At 59.8% G+C, this 16827-nt stretch overlaps 1 protein-coding gene across 1 annotated transcript; it reads left to right on the top strand.

Moving 5' to 3' along the window:
- The first annotated feature begins 452 nt into the window (after positions 1 to 452).
- Positions 453 to 11289, top strand: LOC131557134 (homeobox protein EMX1-like). Its single transcript, XM_058804185.1, has 3 exons — positions 453 to 813; positions 2531 to 2715; positions 10678 to 11289. The coding sequence occupies exons 1-3, from the start codon at positions 453 to 455 to the stop codon at positions 10843 to 10845; spliced, it is 714 nt and encodes a 237-aa protein (XP_058660168.1). The 3' UTR covers positions 10846 to 11289.
- The last annotated feature ends 5538 nt before the right edge of the window (positions 11290 to 16827 follow it).

Below are 16827 nucleotides of genomic sequence, written 5' to 3'. Positions count from 1 at the left end.
CCATCCCGGCCCTGCTCTCCTATCCCGGCCCTGCTCTCCCATCCCATCCCATCCCATCCCATCCCATCCCATCCCATCCCATCCCATCCCATCCCATCCCATCCCATCCCATCCCATCCCATCCCCGCAATCCCTGCCCTCCCCATCCCGGCCCTGCCTCCGCGGGCCTCCCCTCCCGGCGGGGGCTCAGGTGCGGCCGCCCCCGTGGTCCCGCAGGTCCCGCCCGCCGCCGGAGCGGCCGCGCGGGGCTCGGGGCTGCGTGGGCGCCCGCGGGTGGGCGGCGGGGCGGGGGCGGAGGGAGGGAGGGAGGGGTGCGGGCCGCGGGCCCGCGTGTGTGTGCCGTGCCCAGGGGGAGGTTTCTTGCACACGCACACACACACACACCGCACACACGCGCGCACCCGCAGGACCGGCCCCGCTCCGGCCCCCCCCCCCCGCTCCCGGCTCACACCATGTTCCAGCCGTCCGCGAAGCGCTGCTTCACCATCGAGTCCCTGGTGGGCAAGGACACCCCCCTGGGCCCCGAGGACCCCCCGCGCCCCGCCGCCCTCGCCTACCCCGGCCCCGCCGCCGCCGCCGACGCCGCCGCCTTCGCCCCCGGCTTCCAGGGAGCCGCCGGCCGGGCCCTGTACGGCAGCGCCGAGCTCGTCTTCCCCGAGGCCGTGGGGCACCCGGCGCTGCCCGTCGGGCCCCCCCAGCTGGGGGGCTCGGCCCTGCCGCACCCGCACCCCTTCTTCGGGCCGCAGCACCGCGACCCGCTCAACTTTTACCCCTGGGTGCTGCGGAACCGCTTCTTCGGCCACCGCTTCCAAGGTGAGCGGGGGCCGCGGGGGGCGCGGGCCGGGCGCTGCCGGGGCCCCGGGGCTGCTCGGGGGGCCCGACTGCACCGCAGGACCTGTTGCTGCCGTGCCCGCACGCACGGCCGGGGCCCCCGGGCGCTCCGTACCGGGGCCGGTGCCTCCGAGCCCCCGGATCCTCCGAACTCCCGGTTCCTCCGAACGCCCGGCTCCTCCGAAAGCCCGGTGCTTCCGTGCACCCAGTGTCTCCGAACACTCGGTGCCTCTGCACTCCCGGTGCCTCTTCATACCCGGTGCTTCCGAGCGCTCGCAGTCTCGGCACCCCCGGTGTCTCCGCACCCCCGGTGCTGGTGCCTTTCACGGCCCCGCACAGTGCCGGCCGAGCATCGCGGAGCTCCGGGGCACGGGACCGGCGCCGCCGCCTCCGTGCGCAGCCGAGCCGGGAATTTGGTTTTCTCCTTCCCGGGAACGAAGGGAAGGATTTCGGTGCGGTGGATCTCGGCTGCGCAGAGAGATGTTTGTTTGGTTCTGTAGATTTTCCCTCGATTCCTTTTCTTCTCTTTATTTCTTTCTTCTCTTTCTTTTTCTCACTTTCTTGTTTGGCTTCTTTCGTTCTTTCTTCCCTTCGTTCATTCTTTCTTTCTCTTAATTTTCCGATTCTGCCTCTATTTCTTTTATCTTTATTTTCTTTCTCTCCGTTCCTTTCTAACCTCTTTCTATTCCTTTTCCTTTCTGTTGCTGCGTCCTTTTCTTTCCTCTTTTTTCTCATGTTTTTTCTTTCTCTTTATTTTTTCCTTTTCTTTTTTCTTTTTCCCCTCTCTCTTTTTGCCTCTCCGTTTCCCCTGCACGCCGTCCCCTCTGTCCCGCCGCGGTGCCGGGGGGTCCCGCAGCCCGGATTAGTTTTATCTGCTCGGCACCAACCCCTCGCTGCTCCCCGGGGCTCCGCCGGGGATCGCGGCCGCTGCCGGCGGCGCCCGGGGGCTCCGGCCCGGCCCCCTCGGCTCCGGGAGCGGCTCCGGGTCCCCCCCCGGCCCCGAGCCCGGCCCGCCGCTCTCCCGAGCCGCCCCTCTCTCCTGCCTTCTCCCTCCGCCTTTAATTTTCTCTTTCTTCCCTCGTTTTCGTTTCTTTCTACCTTGTTTCGCTCGCTTGCTTTACAGATTTCCTTCTCTCGCTCGTTATTCTTTGCTTCTTTGCTTCTTTTTCTTTTTTTTTTTCTTTCCCACTTCTTGTCTCTTGCTTTCTTTCTCCTTTCACTTTCTTTTCCTTCTGTTTTCCTTTCTCTTTCTTCTCCTCTTTTAAAAATTGCTTTCCCACTTTTCTCCTCTCTTTCCGTGTCCCCTTCCCTTTTTCTTTCTTCCCTCCACGTTTTTTTCTTCCTTAGTTTTCCTTCTCTATTTTTTCCTGTCACTTTCTCAGTTTTCCTCCTATTTTATAATTTCTTTTTCTCTCTGTCTCAGCTTTTTCTCTGCCTCCACCTTCTCTTCCTCTCTTTTCCCTTCCTGCTGCTCTTCCCGTCCATCCCTTCTCTTTATTTCTTTCTTTTTCTCCCTGCCCTCCCTTTGGCGCCGTGTCCAACCCCACCGTGGGGCTGAGAGCATTCAGAACGTAGCACAAAACCAGCAATTTCAGGGTGGGGAAATCTCCCAAAAATTCCCCTTTTTGTGCCCTTGCCGAGTCCCAGGGCCGGGCAGGGACCCCGAGGGGGCCGCGCTGAGCTCTGTGTGTGCCCGCAGGGAGCGAGGTGTCCCAGGAGAGCCTCCTGCTGCACGGCCCCTTCGCCCGCAAGCCCAAGCGCATCCGCACGGCCTTTTCCCCGTCGCAGCTGCTGCGCCTGGAGAGAGCCTTCGAGAAGAACCACTACGTGGTGGGAGCCGAGCGCAAGCAGCTGGCCAGCAGCCTCAGCCTCTCCGAGACACAGGTACTGCCACCCGCCTGTCCCTCCGTGTCCCTCCTGGCTGTCCCATCGTGTCCCACCCTGTCCCAGCAGCGGCCCCAGACCCGCACATCGCTCCCATATGAAACCCCAGCTGGCACTCCGCAGGACCCCCAGAGCCTGCAGGAGTTCTGGGGCTCCTCGGGGTGGGTTTGGGGTTTTTGTGACAGCTTTTGGTGCTCCAGGAGCTGCGGCAGGTTTGGGGTTGGGGATGTGGCTCTGGTGTTGTCCCGCTCTCCGGAGCGCTTTTGTGGTGTTGTTCCTTGCTGGTTTGGGGTGTTTTCCCTGGGAGCAATTTAAGGGTTCAAAAATCCATCAAAAATCAAAAATCTAGGAAAGGAGCAGCAGGCTGAAGGCTTCCCTGGAGACTGGAAAACCGTGGCTGAGCCGAACAGCTCCGGGTCTGTGCACCAGCACCCAGGATTCAGGATGGGTGTGAGATGGTGCTGCCGCAGGGCGCTGGTGTTGGATGATAGTTTATGGGATCAGAACAGACATTTCACAGGAATTTAGATGTAAGGAGACCCAGGAGAAACATGAGGATGAAAGGAAAAGTGTACAGAGCTGGGGGAAAATGCAGGAGCTGGGGCTGAGCATCTGAGTGTCCGAGCGTGGTGTCCCGGTGAGCGGCTGTTCCCAAACGCTCCAGGGGAAGGAGTTTTATTTCCCAGGAAGGGAGAAAGTTTTCCCCAAATTCTGGTGAGGTGGTTGGGCCTGTGTGCTGAATTAATTGAAATTTTAAGCTTAAATTTAGTTGGGAAATAAAGCTGGAGCCGTGGGTGTTCCCAGTACCCGCCTGGCTCATCCTTGCCCAGGCTCTGCCAAACAAAACCTCCAGACGCGTCCCTGGGAGCAGGAACTTCCTGGGAGGAAAATGTCACCGGCATGGGGTCGGAGGAAAGGAGCAGCTGTGGGTGTCAGGAAGCAGGGACTGAGCCCCCCAAAATCCCCAGGGTGTTTGGATCCTGAGGGTGAAGCTGCCCCAGCTCACGGCTCGCGGGGCTCAGCGCTGACAGCGGCTCAGGGCCCTTCCCGCTGCTGCCGTCACCTTTCTGGGTAGAATGGGGAAAAAAGGGAGAAAAAGAACAAAACCCAAAGGTCAAAGAACAGCCAGGAACTTGTCGGGGTGGAAAGGGCAGCTGTGGGATGCCCCAGGGGCAGCTTGGCCATTCCCTGGCCTTTCCCAGCGCTGCCTGGAGCCTGAATGCAGTAATGCCATTTCCAGGGGAAGCGCAGCAGCGGCATCCAGCCCAAATCCCAGGGAGCTTTCAGGGTGCAAAGAGGCCACGGAGATGTTTGAAATTTTCATTTTTGGGTGCTGCAGGGTGTTCAGTTGTGTGGTGTTTCCGTGATTTTGGGAAGCTGATGCTGCTGGCAGGGAATGAGCACAGGGAGGCAGCGGCGGGGCCCGGAAAGGCTCCACGGATCCATCCGGGAACAGCACCCGGCTGTAGGGATTCAGCCTGCAGGGAAACGTTTTTCCTTTCTGTTATATGGCTTTGGAAAAAATTTTTTTTTTTTTTAAATCTGTTTTAATTACCTGGTGGGAAATAATTTCAGAGTGCCAAGGGTTTGGGGACAGACGGGTATTGGGATTGGAGAAGTGGGACAGCCAGGGGCTGGTGGCTGTGTCAAACCCAGGATATTATTACTATTATTATTACCATTATTATAATTATTACTAATTAAATATTCAGTGATAAATCCTGCATGGAATCAAACTCCCATGGAAAACCAGCCTGCTTTACCCATGACACCCATCCTGGTGTGACACTGGTGTGTTTTCACCTGGGGCCCCACATCTGAACCCACAGTTTGGGGGGTTTTACCATTTTTTCACGGATTTAACAATTCCCAGAAGGGCTGCAGCTCATGGCTGTGCCTGGCCCTATTTCTCAGCTGCTTTTCCCCTGGAAAATGGAATTTTCCCCCCTGGCTATGCCAGCTCCGGGTCCCCAGGCAGGGAGCAGCACCTGGAGCAGCCCCGGGCAGGTGAGGAGTGTTCAGGTCCTGCCCAGCACCAGGAAATGCCGTGGGATATGGGCTGGGGATGGTGCAGGTGTTTAACCCCTTCCCAGCCGCTCTCCTGCTGAGGAGCTGCGTTAATTCGGGGTGAGATTGGAACGACAGGCCCAGAACAGCAAAATCAAAGGGGCCGGGGGAGCAAAACGCAGCTCAGGGCCCTGAGGGAAACCCAAAAGTGGGATCGGGGTGGAGAAGGTGCAGGGAGGGCTCCGAAGGGAATCTGGGATGGTCTGAGCAAGGGGAGCCCTCAGGGGGGTTGGGTGTGATGGGGTCACAGGAGTGTGACACAGGTGACATCGAGCCAGGCGTGTGGGGGGGTCTGGGCAGGGTGGGGACACCGGGATCAGCAGAGATCCTGGGCATTGGGATCAGTGGGGATGCTGGGCACTGGGATCAGCAGGGATCCTGGGCATTGGGATCAGCAGGGATCCTGGGCACTGGGGGTGCTCTGGGATCAGTGGGGATCATGGGCACCAGGATCAGCAGGGATTTCAGGTTCTGTGGTGTAACTGGAATCATTGGGGATCCCAGGCTCTGACATGCTCTGGGATCAGCAGGGATCCTGGGTACTGTGCTGTCACTGGGATCAGCAGGGTCCCCATGCCCCATGGGTTCTTTGGGATCAGCAGGGTCCCCATTCCCTGACAGGCTCTGGGATCAGCAGGGCCCCCATGCCCTGTGAGTATTCTGGGATCAGCAGGGATCCTGGGCACTGTGGGATCAGCAAGGCCCCCATGCCCTGAGAGGCTCTGGGATCAGCAGGGCCCCCATGCCCTGTGAGTATTCTGGGATCAGCAGGGCTCCCATGCCCTGTGGGTTCTATGGGATCAGCAGGGATCCCGGGCACTGTGCTGGCACTGGGATCAGCAGGGTCCCCATGCCCTGTGGGTTCTTTAAGATCAGCAGGGTCCCCATTCCCTGACAGGCTCTGGGATCAGCAGGGCCCCCATGCCCTGTGGTGCCCAGGGCTGTGCCAGGCTGGGATCTGGGATGTGTGCTGGCAATGGGACGAGCTGGGGGCACCGTGCTGTGTCCTGCTGGGTTGGGCATGGCTTCACTGGTGGCACCAGGTCTGTTCCCCTGCCTTGGGAGCAGCCTGGGCTGGGAAGGCACTTGCCTGGGTTCCTCTGGCACGATGGAGCCCAGAATTCCCAGCAGAGCAGCTCCAACCTGGCAGCTCATGGGGTAAACCCCACTCGGGGTCTCCAATCTGCATTCCCTAAATGCAGGCCTCTCCCTGGCTGCTGCAGAGGGGAGCTTGGGGTGGTTGTGGAGCCACTGTGTGTCCCACTGTCCCCTCACAGCTTTGGGGTGACTGTGGACTCCCTGGGTATCCCCTCCTGCTTTTGGGGTGATTATGGAGTTCCCAAATATCCCAGTGTCCTCTCACAGTTTTGGGGTGATTATGGAATCCCTGGATATGCCCTCCTGGTTTTGGGGTGACTATGGAATCCCTGGATATCCTGCTGTCCCCTCCTGGTTTTTGGGGTGATTTTGGAGCCCCTGGATGTCGTGCTGTCCCCTCCTGGAACTGTCCCTGCAGAGATGGAGCAGCCCTGGCCGGGGGCTCGGTGCTGGCTGTAATTAATAATTAATAATTAACGGAGCGAATGCCTGGGAATCACAGGAGGAGAAAGATGCCCAGATAGAGCTGCAGAGCGAGGCCCAGGGCTGGCAGTGGCCCCTGCCCTGAGAGTTGGCCCCAAAAACAAACCTGAGAAGTTTTGGGGTTTTTTATGGGGAAAGTCCCCGCAGGAACAGGCAGAGGTGCAGCAATGGCACTGGGGTGGTGGCACTTTGGGTGACAACCTGGCACAGGCGGTGTCACCCTCTGACAGTGGGGCTGCTCCTTCCTGTCCCCATCCAGGGCCACCCTCACCCTTTGTGTCACTGCCAGGGGAAGCTCCTCAGGGATTTTAACTGTCCCCAAGTGGGGATGGTAATGTCACCTTGGGGCTAGAGCTGATTCCCCCAGGTGCCATCAGATGTCCCGGTGGCCGTGGTGGCCCTCAGGGCAGGGCACAGCTGGGAATGTGGAGGGAAAAAGGGACGGGAGTCAGGCTTAGGGACAGGACAGGGATGCAGGGATGCAGGAGACACCTCGGGGACTGTCACTGTCCCTGTCCCTGTCCCTGTCCTTGTCCCTGTCCCATCCCTGTCCTTGTCCCACCCCTGTCCCATCCCTGTCCCTGTACCACAGCAGGGTCTCGGGGCGGGAGGTGACCCCGGGGGACAGAGCCAGCCCCGGGAGTGGCGGTGCCGGGACCTGGCACAAACACCCGGCATGAGAAGGGGGGTTAATTTGGGAAGGGATAAAACAGAGAAGGGTTAATTTGGGAAGGGATCAAACCCCGGGCTCGGGGATTTAGAGCGATTCCTCCGGAGCTCGGGGCCAGCTCATCCCACGGGGAGCTCCCGCAATTCTCCCGCCGTGGCTGCGGCCTTTGGAGCGAGGGACGCGGCCCGGGAGCTCCTCCAGCCCGGGAACACCCCCGCTCCCAGCCGGGAATCCCGGGGAGCCCGCAGGAACCGGGCCGGGCCGGGCCGGGCCGGGCCGAGCCGGGCAGAGCCGCTCCCCCGCCCCGCTCGGGCACAGATTTAACTGCACGGGCAGATTTAATGATTTAATCGCTTTGTGCCTCGGTTCCCCTTCCACAATTCAGGGATAAGGCGACTTCTCCGCTCCCGGAGCTTTAATTAAAGTTTGCAAAGTGCTCCGCGGCGCCTGGATGGAAGGCGCCAGCCCGGCACGGCTCCGGGAATGCCCCGGAGGTAGGAAAGGCAATGGATTGTGTCCCCGGATTGTGTCCCGGGATTGTGTCCCGGGATTGTGTCCCGCCGCCGGGAGGAGCCGTTCCGAGCCGGGACAGCCCAAAGTCAGCGGCTGCTGCTGGGCTGGTGGGGCTCCAGCGAGTGCCGGGCCGGGATGGGAATGATGGGCTGGGATGGGAATGCTGGTCTGGGATAGGAATGATAATCCGGGATGGGAATGCCTGGGATGGGAATGCTGACCCGGGATAGGAATGCTGACCAGGGATAGGAATGCTGATCTGTGATGGGAATGCTGGGATGGGATGAGAATGCTGATCTGAACTGGGAATGGTGGCCCAGGATGGGAATGCTGATCTGAACTGGGAATGGTGGCCCAGGATGGGAATGCTGATCTGAACTGGGAATGGTGGCCCAGGATGGGAATGCTGGTCTGGAATGGGAATACCGGCCCCCGAACTGGGAATGCTGACCCGGGATGGGAATGCCTGGAATGGGAATGCCGGGCTGGGATGGCAATGCCGGGCTGTGCAGGCTCGGGGAGGCTCCGGAGCAGGGAGCGGGGCCGTGGTCGGTGCTGAGGGAAAAGCACCGATGGTCCTGGGATCGGCTGAGCCGGGCCAGCAGCTGCAGGACACGAACGGCTGCGGGAGAAAGCTCAGCCTGAGCCGGGCCGGGCCGGGCCGGGCCGGGCCGGGCTGGGCTGGGCTGGGCTGGGCCGGGCTGGGCCGGGCTGGGCTGGGCTGGGCTGGCAGCGGGGGCCAAGCAGCGGCACCTGGTGCTGCGGGCCTGGGAGCCAGGCAGTGTCCGCAGCCCGCCGGGGGCATCCTTGTCCTGCCTGGGTGGAGGTGTGGGGATGGCCCCTTATCCCACCGGGAGAATCCTGGATCCCACCTGCAGCATCCACATCCTGCACCGCTGCCAGCAGCATCCCACCCCTCTGCCACCCCTCAGCCCCCGTCCCTGCCTGCAGCACCCAGCACTGCTCCCTGGGGCATCCCCTCTGCTCCCTGCAGCATCCCAGCTGCAGCAGCCCTCACCATCCCAACTGCCACGTCCTGCATCCCACCGGCAGCATCCCATGTCCCATAACCCTGCCTGCAGCATCCTGCATCCCATCCTGCACCCCTGCCTGCAGCTCTGCCTGCACCATCCCACCTGCAGTGTCCCTCACCACTGCCTGCAGGTCCCTCATTCCCAGATGGAGCATCCCATAACCCCGCCTGCAGCATCCCACATCCCATCCCATAACCCTGTTTGCAACATCCTGCAACCCTCACCACTGCCGTCCCCCATCCTGCATCCCATATCCTGCATCCCTGCATCCCTGCCTGTGCCATCCCCATCCCTGCCTGTGCCATCCCCATCCCCATCCCTGCCTGTGCCATCCCCATCCCCATCCCTGCCTGTGCCATCCGCATCCCTGCTTGTGCCATCTCCCATCCCCATCCCCATCCCTGCCTGTGCCATCCCCATCCCCATCCCCATCCCCATCCCCATCCCCATCCCCATCCCCATCCCCATCCCCATCCCTGCCTGTGCCATCCCGCCCCCCTCCATGCCCCCTGTCCCTGTGAGTGCCCCCAGCATCCCAAAGTGACCCTGGCTGTGCTGCCCTGTCCCCAGTCCTGGCCCTGAGCCCAGCCCAGCCCCTGCTGCCAGTGCTGGAGCCAGGACTGTGGGGTGGGTTAGGGTGGGATCCCAGGATGGAGACTCTGCTCAGGCTCCTGGGACAGGGTCTGGCACCAGCAGAGCAGGAAAGGTCTCCTGAAACCTCAGTGTGGTCAATTAATGATGGATAATTGGGATCCTGGTCCTGGCTGGAGATTTGGGGATGGCCTCGAGCATCATTCCAGTGTCACTGGAGCCATGGCTGCTGTGCCAGTGGCACCTGGCAGCAGTGGTCAATTAATGATGGATAATTGAGATCCTGGTCCTGGCTGGAGGTGTGGGGATGGCCCTGAGCGTCATCCCAGTGTCACTGGAGCCATAGCGGTGGCAGCTGGCAGCAGTGGCAGCTGGAACAGGGCTGGCTTTGGCTGCTTCCCTGTTCTGTGCCAGTCCAGGCCCAGCCCAGCTCGGGCTCTGGGTGCTGTGAGCAGTGTCACCTGTGCTGTGTCTGTGTCAGGCTCTGGGTGCTGTGAGCAGTGTCACCTGTGCTGTGAGCAGTGTCACCTGTGCTGTGCTGAGGTGTCACACTCTGGGTGCTGTGAGCAGTGTCACCTGTCCTGACAGGCTCTGGGTGCTGTGAGCAGTGTCACCTGCGCTGTGCTGAGGTGTCACACTCTGGGTGCTGTGAGCAGTGTCACCTGTGTTGTGAGCCGTGTCACCTGTGCTGTGTCTGAGGTGTCACCAAGTGTCCTTCACACCCCTGTGTTTCTGCAGGGCTGTGAGGTGGCAGCAGCCATATTTGTGCCACATTTGTGCCCCGTGTCCTACCTTGCTGTGGGAAGCTCAGGCATGGTGGGGTGGCTGTGGGAGTGCTCCTGGAGGGACAGGGACAGGGATGGGGATGGGGATGGGGATAGGGACAGGGACAGGGATGCAGTCAAGGACAGAGACAGGGATAGGAACAGGGACAAGGATGGGGTTGAGGACAGGGACAGAAATAGGGACAGGGATAAGGATAGGGACAGGGATGGGGATAAAGATAGGAATGAGGATGGGACAAGGACAGGGATAGGGACAAGGACAGGGACAGGTGTAGGGACAGGGACGGGGACAGGGAAGGGGATAGGGACAGGGATGGGGACAGCAAAGGGGATGGGGACGGGGATAGGAACAGGAACAAGGACAGGGACATGAACAGGGATGGGGATTAGGATAGGGACAGGGACAGGGCCAGGGCCAGGGCCAGGATCAAGGACAGGGACAGGGATGGAGATAGGGATAGGAACAGGATCAGGCCCAGGGCCAGTGTGTCCCCTCCCCAGGGAATCCCGAGCCTCCTCCCCGTGCAGGCCCGGCCGTGTGTAGCCCACAGGCGCTGTGTGTGTGCCGCAGGTGAAGGTGTGGCTCCTGTGGCAGGTGAAGGTGTGGCTCCTGTTGCAGGTGAAGGTGTGGTTCCTGTTGCAGGTGAAGGTGTGGCTCCTGTTGTAGGTGAAGGTGTGGCTCCCGTTGCAGGTGAAGGTGTCGTTGCTGTTCCCGTTGCAGGTGAAGGTGTGGTTCCAGAACAGGCGGACGAAATACAAACGGCAGAAGCTGGAGGAGGAGGGCCCCGACTCGGACCAGAAGAAGAAGGGCTCGCACCACATCAACCGATGGCGCCTGGCCACCAAGCAGTCGAGTGGGGAAGACATCGATGTCACCTCCAACGACTAAGGCGGGGACAGGCTGCAGGTGCGGCCAGCATGGCGAGCAGCCCGCGGCGCGCAGGGGGGACCCCGGCGGCGGCACCCACCGCACTCTAGGGACGCTCTAGGGACACTCTGGGGACACTCTGGGGACACGGCCACGCCGCCGCCGCCGCCCGCGGCCTTTCCCGGGGCCGGGGCCCGCGCCCGTCCCCCCGCCGCCCGGGGCCCCCCTCGGAGGGGCTTTCGGGGCGCTGCCGCCCCGCCGAGCAGGGACAGGAGGCTGCCAGGGCGGCCCCGCAGCGCATCCTCCCCGCGCTGCGCTCCTGAGATGCACCCACCGCCTCCGAGCCGAGGCTCCGTGCTCCAGCCCTCCTCATTCGCCTTTTTATTCTCATTTCCCCACCAGTCCCCCCCTTATTTTCTCATCGTTTGGGTTTTTTATGACGGTTTGTTTTAATTTATTCTCTCTGCCCGTGCCCGTGTGCGTGCGTTCCCTCCCGTAGGTAGCGGCTGTAGTGAGTGTTACTGCGTGGAAATAAAGGAAAATCCTGCTGGAAACTCACCTGGACACCTGCGGGGTGGGGACAGAGCCCCGCCAGGGGTGGGGACAGCGGGGGCCCTGTGGGACGGCAACTGGGGGGCACTGGGAGGAACTGGGGGGCACTGGGAGGTGTTGAGAGGAACTGGAAGTGAGGGGACAAGCGGAGTTTGGTGGCTCCATGGCACTGGGTGAGGACAGGGGTGTCGCCTCGGGGGTCCCAGAGGTGTGACAGGTAGGTGGGGTGTCCCTGTGGGTGTCTCTGGGGGTCCCACAGGTGTGACAGGTATGTGGAGTGTCCCCGGGGGATGTCCCTGGGTGTGTCCTCGGGGTTCCCAGAGGTGTGACAGGTATGTGAGCTGTCCCCTTGGGGTCCCACAGGTGTGACAGGTACATGGGGTATCCCCGGGGGTGTCCTTGGGGGTGTCCTCGGGGTCCCACAGGTGTCACAGGTATGTGGGGTGTCTCTGGGGGTGTCCTTGGCTGTGTCCCTGGGAGTCCCACAAATGTGACAGGTGTGGGATGTCCCACGGTGTCCCTGGATGTGTCCCTGAGAGTTCCACAGGTGTGACAACCATATGGGGTGTCCCCGGGGGTGACCCTGAGGGTGTCCCCGGGGTCCCACAGGTGTCGCAGGTATGTGGGGTATCCCTGGGTGTGTCCCTGGGGTCCCACAGGTATGTGGAGTGTCCCTGGGGGTGTCCCTTGAGGTGTCCCTGGGGGTGTCCCCAGGGTCCCACAGGTGTCACAGGTATGTGGGGTGTCCCCTTGGGGTCTCATAGATGTGACAGGTATGTGAGGCATCCCTGGGGATGTCCCTGGGGGTGTCAATGGGGATCCCACAGGTGTGACAGGTTATGTGGGATGTCCCTGGGTGTCCCTGGGGCTGTCCCCGAGGTCCCACAGGTGTGGCAGGCATGTGGCAGCTCCAGGGATGGCAGCCCCACACCTGCACAGGGATTGGATGTTGGGAGAGCTCCCGAGCTGCTGCAGTTCCCTGTGGATCCCTCAGGAATGTCCCTGCAGGGATGGGACACCCAGGGCTGGCCCCGCCGGGACCCTCCAGACAAGGGAGCTCAGGGGAGAAAGGTCAGGAGTCCCTCCCAGGTTTTCCTGGAATTTGGGGGAAAACACATATAAATATTGAAAAAAAAAACAACCAAACCCCCCCCAAAAAAAGAACAACCAAAAAACCCACCAAATCATATATATATATATGAATTATATATATATGTAAAAATAAAATAATAATATATAAAATACAGCACATATACACATATATGCACATGAATAAATCATATGCATACAAATGCATATATAATGTGTATATTGTATTTTGTAATTTATATTTTATATATATTTATTAGTATGCACACCGTATATTTTGTATGCAATATGTATATATAAAATATAGATTGTGCTTTGCGAGGTCTATATTATATATAATAATATCTATTTACATATTTTAAAATATATCAATTGGCTTATATATTTTATTATATGTACTAGATGATAATTATATATATTATGCCTATAATTATACATATTTTTGTTGTCTAGCATTATACAGATTTTGCAATTATTTATGTATAATTATATACAAACACACAAAATCCATCATCCCTGCTCCCTCCCCGCACCCAGGGAAAACCATTCCAAGGAAAATCCCCATCCCCAGCAGTTCTCCCCTGGAGAGCCAGCCCATAATAATCCTGTCCTCAGATGGGACATTTAAATCCTGACATTTATCTGGAATCGCACACGGAGCTGGGACCACAGCCAGTGTGTGACCTCTTTTATTGTGACAATCCAGGGGTGACACGGGGACTCGCGGGCGCTGGCGACGCAGGGGTTAAAAACAGACGGAGCAGAGGGGGTCCCGAGGTGTTCTGGGGTGCCCTGGGGGTGTCCCAGGGTGTCTCAGTGTCCCAGGATGTCCCAGGAGTGTCCCAGGGTGTCCCAAAGGTGTCCTGGGAGTGTCTCAGGATGTCCCTGGGTATCCCAGAGGTGTCCCTGGGTGTCCCCGGGGTGTCTCAGGGTGTCTGGGATGTGTCCCAGGGGTGTCCCAGGGGTGTCCCGGGATGTCTCAGTGTCCCAGGGTGTCCCAGAGGTGTCCTAGTGGTGTCCCAGGGTATCCCTGGGGTGTCCCAGGAGTGTCCCAGGGGTGTCTCAGGGTGTCTGGGATACATCTAGGGGTGTCCCAGGGGGGTCCCAGGAAGTTCTAAGATGTCCCAAGGTGTTCTTGGGCATTCCAGGGTGTCCCCAGGCTGTTCCCTGGGTGTCCCCGGGGTGTCCTGAGGGTGTCTCAGTGCCCCAGGATGTCCCAGGAGTGTTTCAGGGTGTCCCAAAGGTGTCCTGGGGGTGTGCCAAGGTGCCCCTGAGGTGTCCCAGGGGTGTCCCCAGGGTGTCCCAGGGGTGTCCCTGGGTGTCTCAGGGTGTCTGACATGTGTCCCACAGTGTCCCAGGGGTGTCCCAGGGTGTCTTGGGGGTATCCCAGGATGTCCCAGGGGTGTCCTGGGTGTCCCAAAGATGTCCTGGGGGTGTCTCAGAGTATCCCAAAGGTGTCCTAGGGGTGTCCCTGGGTGTCCAGGGTGCCCACCCCGCTGGAAGACGTGTTGCTGGCAGCTGTCCCCTCACCATTCCCGGGGGATTTGCTGTCAGGGGGTGCTCAGACCCAAGGATGAGATACCAGGTGTGGAATAAGTCATAAAAACCAGTAAAAAGCCCAAAGTGGTGTTTCCTAAAGGGACCTGGGGACACACCCAGAGCTGGGGACAGCCACCAGCACCAGGACTCCACATCCCAGCCTGGGAATGTCCTCAGAGCATCCCAGGGGATTGATCTGTACCCAGAGCTCTGCCCAGGGAGGTCTCACACACCCTGGGACCCTCCACACTCCTCCCAAGGCCATCCCAGACTCTGGATCTCCACCCCAGATGAGGAGGGGACATCCCATCCCTAGGCCAGGTGGCATTGCCAGGGATGTCCCAGCATCTCCTGTCCCTGGGTGGCAGGGTCCAGCATTGACCAGGTGACCCCACAGGGACCTCCTGCCATCCTGCCAGGACCTGGCACAGCCCAGGGAAGGGGGCAGGAAAAGGAGGAACAAGGGAAAATGGAAGGAGCTGAGCTGTGCCCAGGCTGGAATTGGGACACCCAGTGGGACACGGGTGACACCACCCTGGGCTTGTCCCCTGGCTGTCCCAGGAGCAGCCACCAGACCCATCCTCCAGGAGAGACATTCAAAACTTCTCACTGGCACCTCATGCTGCAACCTGGTTCTCATTATTCCTTAATTAACATCGCCAAGAAATCAATTAAGCGCGCCATTTCTAATTAGATGCTCCGGGAGCCGACGGTCTCGTTATTGTTCCGTGCCGAGGGAAGGGCTCGATGTGAGCGGCGCTCCCCGGTCCCTCCCTCGTTCCCAATTACAGCAAACCGGGAATGCAGCGCTCGGGGTCCTTCCCCCAGCCCAGGGCTCTGCTCTGTGCACCAGGAGATTAATTAGGGATTAAATGAACGTGCAGAGTGGTGTCATTGGCTGGGCTGGGGAGCTGCCTGGCACCGCTCGCTGGCCTGACAACCGGAGCTGACGTGGAGCCGTGTACCAGCTCCGTGTCCCGGCCCCAGAGCTGCTGGAAGGGCTGAGGGGGACATTCCGTCATGGGACATTCCCAGGTGGGGCATTGCCATGTGGGGCATTCACATGTGGGACATTCCCACATGGGGCATTCCTGTGTATGGCATTTCCATGTGGGACATTCCCACATGGGGCATTCCCATGTGGCATTTCCATGAGGGGCATTCCCACATGGGGCATTCCCACAAGGGGCATTCCCATGTAGGACGTTCCCATGTGGCATTTCCATGTGGCATTCCCATGAGGGACATTCCCATGTAGGACATTCCTGTGTGGGGCATTTCCATGTGGTATTTCCATGTGGGACATTCCTATATGGCATTCCCATGTGGGACACTCCCATGTGACATTCCCCTATGGGAAAGTCCCACGTGGGGTATTCCCCTGTGGGCCATTCCTGTGTGGAACATTCCCATGTGGAACATTCCCATGTGGGACATTCCCACATGGGGCATTCCCAGATGGCATTCCCACGTGGGGCATTCTCATAGTGACATTCCCATGTGGGACATTCCCATGGGGCATTCCTGTGTGGGACATTCCCATGTGGGGCATTCCTACATGGGACATTCACATGTGGGATATTCCGATGTGGCATTCCCACGTGAGGCATTCCCATGTGGGGCATTTCCATGTGGGACATTCTCATAGTGACAGTCCCATATGGCATTCCCATATGGGGCATTCCCACATGGGACATTCCCACATGTGACAGTCCCACGTGGGACATTCCCACATATTCCTATATGGGATGGTCCCACATGTGACATTCCCATGTGACATTCCCATTGCTCCCACCACGAGGGCAGGGACCAGGAGCTCCGAGCTCTGGGGCTGCTCCAGGAGGGATCCCAGCCTTGCTCTGCCTGGCAGTGCCAGTGCCTTTGGACACCCACGGGGTTCAGCTCTGGGGCTGCTGAGCTTTCTTGCTGCCTTGGATAAAACCCAACCCCAGCCCTCACTGGTTCAGCTGGGGACACTGTGATCTCGGTGTCCCCATGCTGGGATGCCCAAGGACTCTGGGTTCCCAAGGGTTTGGGAGCACAGGGCCACCACAATGTGCTCCTCATGCAGAGCCCTTGTCCTGCTCGTCACCAGGCTGGGGACAGCGAGGGGAGGGCAGCACCCAGGGACCTGCAGTGTCCTGATTGTCCCAGGGACACCTGCAGTGTCCTGATGGTCCCAGGGGGATGCACGTGGGTTTGGGAGGTGTGGGCACAATCCCAGGGTGTCCAGAGCCACCTCCCCACCCCAGACCTGCAAGGACTGTGGATGAGCCCTCCCTGGCAGGGGTTTGGGATGGGATGAGGTTCCAGGGCCCTTCCAACCCAAACCATTCCAGGATTCCCTGCTGCCAGAGGAGGTGGAGAAGGGAATGAGCTCAGGGCCTGGCGCCTCTCTCCAGCTCCACCAGGAGCTTCTGCCCAGTGCTTTGGGCAGGGCCACGACACTTGGAGTGACGTTGGGACAAAATCTGGGAGTAACCACTGCTGCCAGGGCGCCAGGGGCTGGCAGAGGTGACCCTGCCAGGGAAGGGCTGACTCAGGCCCAGGGTGTTCCACTGCTCAGCACAAACCCTGCCGAGCTGACTGAGCCCCTGTTGCTGCCACACGAAGCCAAACAAGTCTGACGGGGTTTGTGCGGGCAGACACCACCCCAGACTCATTTAGGGCCTGTCATTGTCACTTGTGTGATGGAGCAGCTGCCTTTGAGCCGAGGCACGCTCACAGCACAGCTCCTCTGACATCCCCAAGCTGTGCCCAGCCCCTCCCCAGGATCAGCCCCTCTGCATTCCCCGGAGCTGCCTGGCTTTAATAACCCCGGGT

This window comes from Ammospiza caudacuta, chromosome 4 (assembly GCF_027887145.1).
Source record: "Ammospiza caudacuta isolate bAmmCau1 chromosome 4, bAmmCau1.pri, whole genome shotgun sequence".
In the NCBI taxonomy this organism is placed as follows: Eukaryota; Metazoa; Chordata; class Aves; order Passeriformes; family Passerellidae; genus Ammospiza; species Ammospiza caudacuta.
This window is presented reverse-complemented; position numbering and strand designations above follow the sequence as displayed.

Excerpts from the sequence above, each read along its gene's own strand:
- LOC131557134 (XM_058804185.1), top strand. The coding sequence starts at position 453 with ATGTTCCAGCCGTCCGCGAAGCGCTGCTTCACCATCGAGTCCCTGGTG. Across the intron at positions 814-2,530 it reads CTTCGGCCACCGCTTCCAAG|GGAGCGAGGTGTCCCAGGAG; the intron begins GTGAGCGGGGGC and ends GTGTGCCCGCAG. Across the intron at positions 2,716-10,677 it reads TCAGCCTCTCCGAGACACAG|GTGAAGGTGTGGTTCCAGAA; the intron begins GTACTGCCACCC and ends TTCCCGTTGCAG.